Source organism: Phaseolus vulgaris, chromosome 5 (genome assembly GCF_000499845.2).
Source record: "Phaseolus vulgaris cultivar G19833 chromosome 5, P. vulgaris v2.0, whole genome shotgun sequence".
Taxonomy (NCBI): domain Eukaryota; kingdom Viridiplantae; phylum Streptophyta; class Magnoliopsida; order Fabales; family Fabaceae; genus Phaseolus; species Phaseolus vulgaris.
Window position 1 is genome coordinate 2,865,004 of NC_023755.2, and position 11,568 is coordinate 2,876,571.

Sequence of the window (11,568 nt, forward strand, 5' to 3'; positions counted from 1 at the left end):
AATATCAAACTCAAGATATAAAATCAAACAACATGCCCATGTGGAGATTAAATTCTAAAAAATAATATTTTCATCTAGAAGTAAGCAAGTACCTTTCCATTTTCAATTGCTTATAATTTGCTCTCACACAAAGTGTTATATAAATTTCATTTAAAAAAGTTTAGTTCGTTTGTCAACCTCATAAACTACATGTCCTTGGAAGTACAGTCGGTGAAATGCGAGCTCAAAATTCATAACAATGTTTGCATCAATTACTAAGAAATTTCCGCTTTTTAGTTGTGTTCATGTAAGGTCTAATCACCCATTCTATCTGAGCTTCAGCTTGATCCACCGTTCCCAACTTTATCTGCAACAAAGTTTTTGAAAACATCAGGAACTGAGAGTACTTGTTTAACAGAGATGTTGTATGAGGAATAGGCCAGTTTCAATTAAAGATATCCAATGAATGTGACAATAATGAAAGCCAAAAAAGAAATCACTAAAGTATGAACCACTGTGATAGTATTTAATCTTGCATGTTAGGGAGCAAAATATCCACTTTAAGCGGCTATGATACCAGAGACTTAAATAGCCAGTGGTTCACACATTGTTTCCAAAAATTAAAAAGCAATGCTTAATCACAATTTAAAGTGATAATGCTTATTGAACTAGTCTAGGTCCTGTCGTGTAGCCGCATTCATGGTCTAGAAAAACAGGTAAGTTACAAAACTATAGCATTTAAATAAAAAATAAATCAATACGAAATCAAAGCACAATTAAGCCTATGAAAACATATTAGAAAGATATCATATAGTCCATGCAAAAGAATTACTACACTATGCAGCTTTAAGCAAAACCTGAAATCCTAGTAGCAAAAATCTGTTTAATCAATAGTGGGCTTAAGTATGAGGCAAACCTGATAAAGCCGTAACTCAAACCGTGGACCAATTTCCTTCAGTTCTATAGATTTAGGGCCCCCATGCTTTTCATAAATATGATGCCTGTATGTAACAGACAATTTAAATGAAAAGAAAACAAATTAACCAGCGAAAGTTAATACTTGATAGAACTTGCACAAATAATTGATAAGGTTGAACCCACAAAATTGGATGCATTGACTAACCTGAATGAGATATAGTCCGATTGGTTGGAAAAAGTGACAATTCGTTTAGTGTCTGGTTTTGGCACTGGAAAAAGATGCTTGAGAATGTTTGCTGACCTTTCACCTAACTGTTTAATGTCCAAAAGAATTCCAATCAAGATGCGCAGTCAGCACTCATCTAGCAGTGTAATGTAGTCAATAGTAATTATTTTTTTTTAAGTTGAGTTGGGAAAAGCATGTTTGTAAAAAGATAGTCAAGAGATAAGAGAAAAGGACATAAAGGAAAGGCCACGGTAAACAATCCTATATGCCAATTATAAATGATAAATTACTAATGCCTTTACAGGTAAACTGGTTCTTGGCAGACTCTCAAACCTTTTTTATACAAAAAGGATGCAAGAATATATTATAAGAAATAACTTCGTTGATCATAAAACAGTAATGAAATAGTGATTGAGCATCTTTTATTTTCAAATCTGAACTGGAGTTTGAATCTCATTAATACAATTTCTTATGTCAAAGGCACATAGGTACAAGAGATGCAACTGAAAAAATTCAGCCGTATAACTTCTACACAAATTAGTGCTCAAACAAATGACAGCACACCCTCTCAACTCAGATTCATTTGACAGTACTGCTCCCAACATTTTGGGCATCATAGTAGCATGGCATTTTGGGTATGGTTCTACAATCCTTTTCTCAGTAGATGCCACTTCTATTCTCTCTCAATATATTGACTCCTCATGCATCACAACATTCTCATTCCTGTAACACTTAATCTATGCTATTGTCTACACTTAGAGAGAGATAAGAATTTCATATGTAATTAACCTTTCAAACGCAAAAACCACAACCTAAGTACAGGTACTCAAACCACAACCAGATTGCACAGTTCCACACTTGCAATGCCATGATAGTAACACACTACAATGATAAAACATGCTCATAATATTCGGCTTCAATGAGTGTTTAATATCACTGTTTAAAAATAATGACAATTGCATATCAACATCGGAATTTAATATCCATCCAGTACAATGTAAATATGTTTTAGTCAATAATATCATGCCAATTATAGCCTGAACCAGTTAATTTTACATACAGATTTGAATACTTTAAAATCATTTTGAACTCCAATCACTACATTATGGAATAAGATAAAAACCAATGAGACTGCAGGACCTGTAGTTATCAAAAAGGTCCAGAGACAAAGCAACAGATTATTGTCATTGAAACTTAGTATGAATACCTTAGATGAGAAGTTATCAAGAACCAAATGTGGATATGCCTCAGGCATAGTTCCAATGGCTTTCTTGTCTTTAATTTCATGCCTTGTAACCTGTACGAAACAACAGATTAGCATATTGTCCCCTAAAATCAATATGAAACTCTGTAAGACTAATACTTGCCACATTGTGTAATCCAAAATATGCAGTTGGACCAAATGGTAGATGGCAAACAATTAAACCATCCGGCACACCACGATGTTCATGAACCAAAACAACATCAGTATAGTCATGCGCACGACAAGATTCTATAATCTCTGAGATAACCTGAAATGAAAAGGAAGATTGCATAAACATAAAAATATTGGTACAGAAAAAAAAAACACCACTACGCAATTTGCTCATGAAGTCTAGAATTGTTTTAGCAATAGAGTTGAAAATAATGCTAACTACAGAAAGCCATCTGACCCTATAGATGAAAACAATGGCTTAATGAATGCACTAAATTGAAGCAGAGATGCGCAGGCTTAGTAATAGAACCTAGTTGTGTGGGTGTTATTCATGCAATGCCTTCAATTGTGGCTGTGTAATATTAATTTCTTTAACAAGAAGCAAGAGGAGTAAAGTGTGTATCTCATAGAAAGACCCTAAGCATACATACTATCGAAAATTAAATTATATTAACTTCACAGGCCTGAATGACAGGCAAGTAATGAAAAGGGATGTAATGAGTACAAATCCATTATGATCTTCTTTGACTGAGATTCTTTACAGTTTTTCTCTAACCAATTGAGAATTTGTACTCAATTCTTTTGGTTGATATACTTCTACCAAATCCTATTTTCAGTTTTGTACTCATTCTCCAGATAGATGGATAGAAGTTCCTTTAAGACCATTTGGAATTTGGAAATGCAAAACTCACTCCAAGGTCAAGATTTTGTGTTTGGATAGCAACAGAATTCGTAAAACTAACATATGCAGATTTGTAGACCTCACATAGCCTTTTAAACCTATGTATTGTGTGAACATCTAGTTTGGAAAAAACACTGTATCTGAGCAACTACATTCTTACGAAATAATTAATTTGAAACTCTTGGAGTTGCTAAGCACTAGGAGTATCATTTCACCATCATGTACACACAATGAGCTGACACTTTGGCAGGAATAACACAAAAAAACGCAGTAAAATGTTTCATGTTTCCTTTCATGAGGCTCTGCGCACAAGTATATCTAGCAGACCACTTCTGCAACAGGCCAGAAAGATCAAGGGGCCATGTATATGCCTTTATTGGATTGTCTTCACGGTATCTATAGGTAAATTGGGGAATCCACTCATTTCTTATCCTATCCTGCTCTCTTATTTCTAATTACAAACATAATTTCTTATCTAAATCATACGACCAAAGAAACCACCAAATAATCAGATCATAATGTCACAAACATGCAGAAGATGGGACAAAAGACACCAACCTGACCACCACGATTCATTCGCTGAGCATTAGGAAAAACAATACTCAACTCCTGCACAAAAGAATTGAAGATCACAATAAACAAGATGTCCATGAAGTAACAAACAAAAAAGTAGAATGAAACGTTGGTTTGAATAACAGAATTAAACAAACAAACACCAAATACATCAAAAGCAAGCAAACCTTTACAAACTGCTGAAGAGGAGCACTTGGATCCCTGGAAGTGGTCAACAAAATCTTAGGATCCTTTTCCGCAGCATAAGCATACTCATCATCTATGTGCGTTCTTGGAACTGAATTCAATCATAAATCACATCAAACCCCATACTGAAACACACAAACTAAAGGATATATCGCACAGAAGAAAAATAGCCCTGGGTCTATCAAAATAAATTCTTCCATAAGCACTTCTAACAATAAAAGAAAACAATAAAGAAAAACAAAATAAACTTCTCTATAAACTTAATTCGTTTATAGTTGGCTAAGTTTCTCCACAAATACTTCTACAAAAGAAAAATAAAAAGGAAAAATATTATTTGTAACTCATGTGCAAGCTAATTTTAGCTTGTGAACAACTATATTTCATTTTGTTGCTTCTTACATTCGCTTCATATGCATTAACCAAACAAACACTTAAAACCCATTTTTTAAGTTATTACAAAAAAAAAAACAAAAAAAAACACGAAGAAAGATAGAGCGTAATACCACTTACCAGCAGTGTTTTCATCTTCAAGGTCGATTTGGCGTCGAAGTGCAGCTTCCTCGTTTCTGAGTTCAGTGGGAATGGATTTTCCTTCTGCAAAAAAAAAAACAAAAAAAAACATAATTATATTATAAATAATAATAATATTGAATATGAAACCAAAAAAACGAAACAGAAACCTTGAAGCGCTTCTCTGATTTTTCGTTTCTTTTCGTAGAGCAAGCGTTCTTTGCCTTCTAAGCTCTTTCTGTACAAATACTCTCTCCTCAATCGAATGTTTCTACGCAACATCTTCAACACGCTCACAGAAGAAACGGCACCGTTCTGAGATGGAGAAAAACGAAGAGGAAGAGCTGTGGAGCGGAGCGGCGCGGCGCGGGAACAAGAGAGAAGAAGGAAGTGAAGAAAAGAAGAGATACCGTGAGAGCAAACGACCTGCGTTTTGGATCTCGAATACCTGAAGTTATAGAATATATATACAGTTAATGGATGCCGTTGGATGATATGGGTTTAGAAGATACAAACCTATTGAGACCTTTGGATCTAAAGATATTTTGTAAATTCAGAAAAACTTAAAGTGATTCTTAAATTTTTAAATTCTAACTTTTTTTCTCGTGAAATTAAAAAAATTGTTATCTATATAATATATATAGAGAGAGATTTTCTCATTTAACCTACATATTTTATATTCTTATTTTAATATTAATTATATTTTAAAATTAGTTATATACTTTCACTTATTCTTATTTTCTATATAAAATATATAAAGTAAATTCTATCAATATTCTGTTTTTTTATTAAAGATTTCAATATATAAAGTTTATTTTTCAATTTTTTACATCAATGTCTTTCCTCTGAATTTAAAATATTACTAAGGGCAAAAATAGAAAATAATATATATATATATATCAAATAATTAAGAGAATCTCTATGGGTAAAATAAAAAATAATAATATGTATACACCAAATGTAGGAAATCTAGATTGTATATTGTTATTGATTGTAGATATATTAAAATATATTAATTCTAAATTTAATATATTTTTAATAAATAATAGTTTATATAATTTATTTATTTGTATGTGGTTTTGTTTAAATTTGAGTTTTATTTAAGAAATTTAAATTTAAGATTAAAAGAATTTGCAGTCATCAATTAGATATAAACAGGAATGGAATGTGAGAGAATAAAACCCTTAGAAGTTATAAATAAATAAATAAAATATTCTGAAGTAATTTTACATAACTTAAAAGAATATATTAGAAAGTCAAATAGGCACATTAAAAAATCTCATTTTGTTAATGTGCGTTTGCAATTTAATTATGATATTTTATTTATATAAGTTATAATTTAATGTTATTTTATTTATACATGTAATATAAATAAGATAATTACAAGGGAATTAAATGTTTAATTTGAAATCTTTGCTTGTATATATGAAATTAAACTAAATAGTAACAACTAGTGAGGGAAATCTTTGACATTATTACTGTATTCTGTGAACTATAGACACTGATGAACTGCTAAACTTTTTCACTGTCTTCTAGAAAATAAATTCCAAATCTCAGAACTGCATTATGTGGCTCATTCAAAACAAAGGTAAAATACAAGCATGTACACCAAAATAATGTAAATGAATGGAGATCAAAACCAAATCATTGCCACATAACTGTTCATAGAGAAAGGCTTGTTTCAGAAGTAACTTGATTGAGATTGCAAGAGCTCAAGCTCAGCCAATACTTTTGCAACTGTTGACTTCAATCTAGAATCACTCTTCTGGGCAAGATCAATAAGAACCACCTGAGCAGATTCTCCATATTTCACTCTATGTTCTGCAACTTTGAATATTCTCTCCAACATCCATATTGCTTTTTCTTGAACCTTTGCATCACCAACTTCTAGACTCTTTATAATAGGTTGCACACCTGATAACTTGGCAATGGAACTCACACCACCTTCCCAGATTTCATCTTGCAGAAGAGTTGAAAGAGCATGCAAAGCAGCTTCAACTGCTTGTCTCTCAGAATCTTCCAATAGTTGGATGAGGGGAGAAACAGCACCTGCTTTGACCAAACAAAATGTGCTGTTGACAAAGCAATATCCATCATGGACTTCACAGTATGCATTCACTGAGGGAGGAACACACAACCACCTTGACTTTCTAGACTTTCTAAGAGACAGAGAGTTCTGAGATAGTTGTGCAAGTGAGGCTGCAGCCCTTGCTTTTGTGATTGGTGAACCGGTTGAGAGCAGTTTTACAAGCAAAGGAATCACCCCTTGTTCAGCTGAGAGAAGTTGCAGTTTTTTGTCTGATGAATTTGTGAAGCGAATGATAACACTGGCAATACTCTCTGCTAAGGTATTTGTTGTGGATGAGTTACTTCCTGTGATAGTATACATGATGGATATCAAAATGGGAAGCAAATTTGCCCTCTGCAGTATATCAGTCACCTTTTTGTTACTAGCAGGAAGATTACTGAGTATGCCAACAGCTGCAGCCCTTTCACTGTCTGATGTTGATGTTGAGACTATGTTAACTATGTTCAAGAGGTGAGTTTCATCAAGATGTTCAGTTAACTCATCTGTTAGATCTTTAGAGAGAGTGTACAACAAATGAAAGACCTTACTCCTGACTTTGGTGGTGTTTTCCTTCATAAAGGGTAAGAGGAGTTGAAGTGCACCTTTTTCCTTCATTTTGCTTCTCACTCTGGATGCACCAGGATGAGAGGCTATGTTATTTAGAGCTTCTAATAAATGGCCCTGGATTATAGGGCTGGAAAGATTCAAAAGGGAAAGCATCTGCTGAGCCACATCTTCATTGACAAGGATGGATTCAGACTGAGCAATTCTTGCAAGAATGGCTGATGCAGGCTCACGCAAGGTCATGAGGACAGATGTGACAGAGAAAAGAAGTTGCAGCAGAGATCCTGCAATTCCTGATCTGATCAGACGCTGCACGTTTTCTGGCTTGGTTGACAGATTTTGCAGCGCGTTTAGAGCTGATAACTTGGACTCAAGTTTCCCAGTAATGAACATATTGACAAGTGGCTCAATTGCCCCATCTTCTCCAAGGGAAAGTTTGCTGTGATCAGGGAGTTCCAACCTTGAAAGAGCTGTCGCCATTAGGATCTTGTTCATGTCAGACCCTACAATAACAAGGTTGTAAATTCAGATACAGGAAATCCTGAATCACCTTGAAAATGATCGTATATCTAAGGACTAAATGAAAGTTTTTCTCTCATAAGATCAAATTAAAAATGAGTGCTACTCATAGGAACCAGACATTTATTTAAACCATGATAAAAAAAATATTATTTACCCTACATGTGTAGCACGGACACGGAAACTGATATTTCGACATGTATAATCTCCAAAATGTAGGACACAGATACACGAATCTATATATTATGTCATCATGAATTATATAAATTGACAATCAAAATTTATGTGAACAAGTATAGCTGGATTTTTTCTTTCTGGAACAAATATGTTATGTTTTTCATCACTGGTTCAAGAGGATTTGTTCCTTATTTCTATAATCATAATAAAAACTTATACAATAAGTTTGAGTTTATTGAAAATCACTATATTTGTCCTTTTCAAAATTATGTTGTAACCATGCTAGAACTGTAAGAGACTCAAAAAAAATATATTTTGAATTGAACACTTATTCACTGATATGTATCTTACGAGTATGGTACTGTCAGTGTCTGATACGTGTGTCATGAACATACTATTTAAGAGGCGTGTTCGAACTTTGTAATATTTAGATAGAAGAAAACACAGCAAAATTTTACATGACAGAACACACATTATTGTGTTTGGAAACTGTTGATTCAGTGAGGGAGACAGCCAAAACTAGCAAATTAACATTGAACAGGATTTAAGTGTAAATTATGTTATCCCAAATAAACACATCATGATTTTCACCTACGATAGCCCAACTTCCTCTGAACCAAGGAGACTACGCAAAGCATTACATGCTCCAATAAAAATCAAAATTGTTTAATAGATGGCTTTGATTGAAACCAAATGCTAATTCTGCTGCTTCTACTGCAAACAAACCCAACCAATCTCTAGCTCCTTCTGCTTAAATTCACAAAGATATAATGGCTCGATGATATATACTCCTAAATTACCTGTAATATCATGAATGAATGGACCACATATATGATGGAGAAGGAAGTGATGGTATGAGACAAGGAAAATCCTGCATTACCTTCTTTCAAATACTGCACAAGTGGCCTAAAGTAGCCAGCCTCAGCCATATGAAGTGCATTTTGAGTATTACTAGACAATATATTCAATAACTTTGCTGCGTCATGTGAGGCATCAGGGTCATCCCCATTAAGTATAGAAACTAACATAACAATGCATCCTTGAATTCTTCCAATTCGCCGGCGAACGGCCTGAATGTCAGAGAGCTCTAGCAACAGCCCTACTGCTTCCTTCCTCTCCTGTGAATCTCTTGTCAGTGACTTCACCACTGCTGATAAGAACTCAATATCTACCATCTTCTCCTGCGGTGAACCACTTTATAAAAAGTTAAAATAATCATAGATATTAAGAAAATAATGATTATCAAATTATAAATAATTATTGTACACAATTATAGTGATAATTTCATGATTAGGAGATAAAGTTTCCATACACTTATATATCTGTACATGGAGTGATTGATGTAAATATATTTTTCTTACCATCTCATATTTTTATATACAATTTTCTTATAATAGGTGAACAGATTTAGACCAACAATTACAAGAAACGTCTGCTTAAGTTAAGGGTTTTACCTTTTTCTCATCATTTCCTAAAGCAATACTTCTTAGCAATCGCATAATTGCCAACCTATTGTCTGCCTTACACGAACCTAGACGGTTGAAAAGAATGGCAAGAGTTGCTTCCTCGTTAATCAAGCCACCATCAAGTCTTTCACTCCTTATGAACTCCTTCAGTCTCAAAAGTGAAACTGCAAATTCTTCATCATTGCCATTCTTAAGTTGCAAAACAACATCATCAATAGAAACGTTAACTACTTCCTCTACTATTTCTCCACTCAGCTTCACGTCACTGCCTGAAGCCTCTGATTTTGGACTTGAAGCCACACTTGAACTGCCATCAAATCTCACATTCATCAATAGCCTTTGCAATGTGCCAATCTTTTCTCTGAAATCCATGGAAATTTCTAGGCTGGCCACGAGCAGAAGGCCAAAGGATCGACCTATGTCATGAGTTATGTCCTCAATTTGCTTGATTGGCTGCCTCAAATTCGAGTTTTTTGTCAAAGCCTTGGCACGCCTCAGCTCACTCTCAACAGACTCCAAGGATTTTCTTATAGGTGGCTTGTCCAAGACTGCGTTTTCATCTCTCAAGTCATTGAAGATTGGTGAGAATTTCTCAACCAGCATGGCAAACTCAGCAAAAATATGTACCTCAATTTCAGAGTTCTTAGCAAGAGAAGCAACCTCATCGGCTAAAACTATCAGCTCCGACAACAGCTTAGAAAAATTTCTCTTTTCCACCACTTCCATCTTGCATACGAAAACTGAGTTTATGCAGCAAAACAAAAATCACTCATCACTCATCGGTTGCAGAAGATCCTCAATTGGGCAACAGTAGATATCTAGAGAAAAGAGCTAACATAACAAAATATCAATACATAAACAAAGAAAACCACACAAATAACATAGACACACGAGAATAATCCAGCATAAATAAAACCAACAAAAAGTTTAAAGAGTGAATACTGAATAGAACCTATCCGGAGAAAATGCAAGGATGACTGAAGAAACAGACAAATTCACACTGTTTGACCTTAGAACCAAACTTGCTTAAAGCTGAGATATTTTCAGATACCCAAATTCCAAAGGAAATCAAAACCACCCCACTTCTTCTTCTTGTTCTTGTTGTTGTTATTTGCTTTGAAAGCAGAAGGAGAAAACAAGTTTTTGATCTTTATTTACTTTTGTTATGTTTGGTTTGGAATATAGCAAGGAGAAGGTGTGTTGTGGGTCATTATCAGACGGCTGTGAGGTGTCAAATATAATAAGGTGGAGACATATGGTTTCTTTGCTTTGATCGTCATGATCACGTTGTGGTTCCAAGCAAGTGAAATTGTGAATGATGGAAGAAGACCAAGTCAAAACCTGAAGCAGAAGCAGTTCCTTGGAAAGTGTTTTGTACTAGGAAAGTGTTGTGTGGTTGGATGATTTTGCTTGGTTTTCAGTTTCATTTCCAACCATTTTTCTACTTTGAATGCTAACCAGACTTCTAGATGGTGGGTGGGTCAAACACTCTAAACACTGCATAGTACCCATCTCACTTCAGCCATAGCAAATACCACATATTTTCCCACACAATTATTATTACTTTTCTTTTTCAACTTGCCTCTGATATTATTAGGACCACTAGGATCTTCACAAGTGGGATAAAAATAAGAACAACTACATCAAAATTTGGGTTTAATCATTTTTTTTTATGATTGTAAGTCTTATCAATTTTACCATTCAATTAAAAATCTATGATGTATGAGTGAAATCAAGCAATGAAGATTTATACTATTCATTAATGATTAAACATTATATCTGTTAAGAAAATATTAATTTATAGTTTTGGACAGATTTTAACATCTATAATATTTAGAATATTGAAAAAAAAATGAATTTATTCATAATAATTGTTTATATATATTACTAATATTATCTTACTAATAAAAATACAGATGTCACACTACATATTTTTGTTTCGTAATAAAATGCACTGTCACAATTACCACGGTAAAAGAAATAGCTACCAAAAGGCTATTAAATAGCACTAAAAATGTATCAAAATTGTAAAATGAGTACCATAAATAATTCATTAAGTCTCATACTACACATCATTTCTACTTCACCTACCTCCCTCGTGTTTATACTTCCACCTTCATTAATAAATCATAAATTTTCATTTTATTCTATTTTTTATTAAAATTCACATTATGTAAATTAAAAACAACATTCAATTTCTTTTTTCAAATTGGGTAATCCGTAACTCATTTGATAACTCAAAAATAACTTTTGGATTGGGTAATCTATAAGTCATTTATAACTAAA

General features: G+C 33.6%; 2 protein-coding genes across 4 annotated transcripts; both read right to left on the minus strand.

The window, feature by feature from the left end:
- Positions 1-52: 52 nt before the first annotated feature.
- LOC137834828 (uncharacterized) lies at positions 53-4,947 on the minus strand. Its single transcript, XM_068643037.1, has 9 exons — positions 4,659-4,947; positions 4,489-4,572; positions 3,960-4,069; positions 3,778-3,828; positions 2,491-2,634; positions 2,331-2,420; positions 1,103-1,209; positions 896-980; positions 53-346 (listed from the first exon to the last, which is right to left on the minus strand). Exons 1-9 carry the CDS (start codon positions 4,768-4,770, stop codon positions 248-250), a joined length of 882 nt encoding a protein of 293 aa, XP_068499138.1. The 5' UTR covers positions 4,771-4,947; the 3' UTR covers positions 53-247.
- Positions 4,948-5,942: 995 nt separating this feature from the next.
- On the minus strand, positions 5,943-10,806 carry LOC137834829 (U-box domain-containing protein 44-like). 3 transcript variants are annotated; one of them, XM_068643038.1, is made up of 4 exons: positions 10,235-10,806; positions 9,271-10,113; positions 8,697-8,997; positions 5,943-7,623 (listed from the first exon to the last, which is right to left on the minus strand). In XM_068643038.1, the coding sequence occupies exons 2-4, from the start codon at positions 10,006-10,008 to the stop codon at positions 6,170-6,172; spliced, it is 2,493 nt and encodes an 830-aa protein (XP_068499139.1). In that variant the 5' UTR covers positions 10,009-10,113; positions 10,235-10,806; the 3' UTR covers positions 5,943-6,169. The 3 variants fall into 3 exon arrangements, with proteins under 3 accessions (XP_068499139.1, XP_068499140.1, XP_068499141.1); XM_068643039.1 differs by having other exon boundaries at positions 9,271-10,100; positions 10,235-10,778; XM_068643040.1 differs by having other exon boundaries at positions 9,271-10,022; positions 10,235-10,717.
- Between the last annotated feature and the right edge of the window lie 762 nt (positions 10,807-11,568).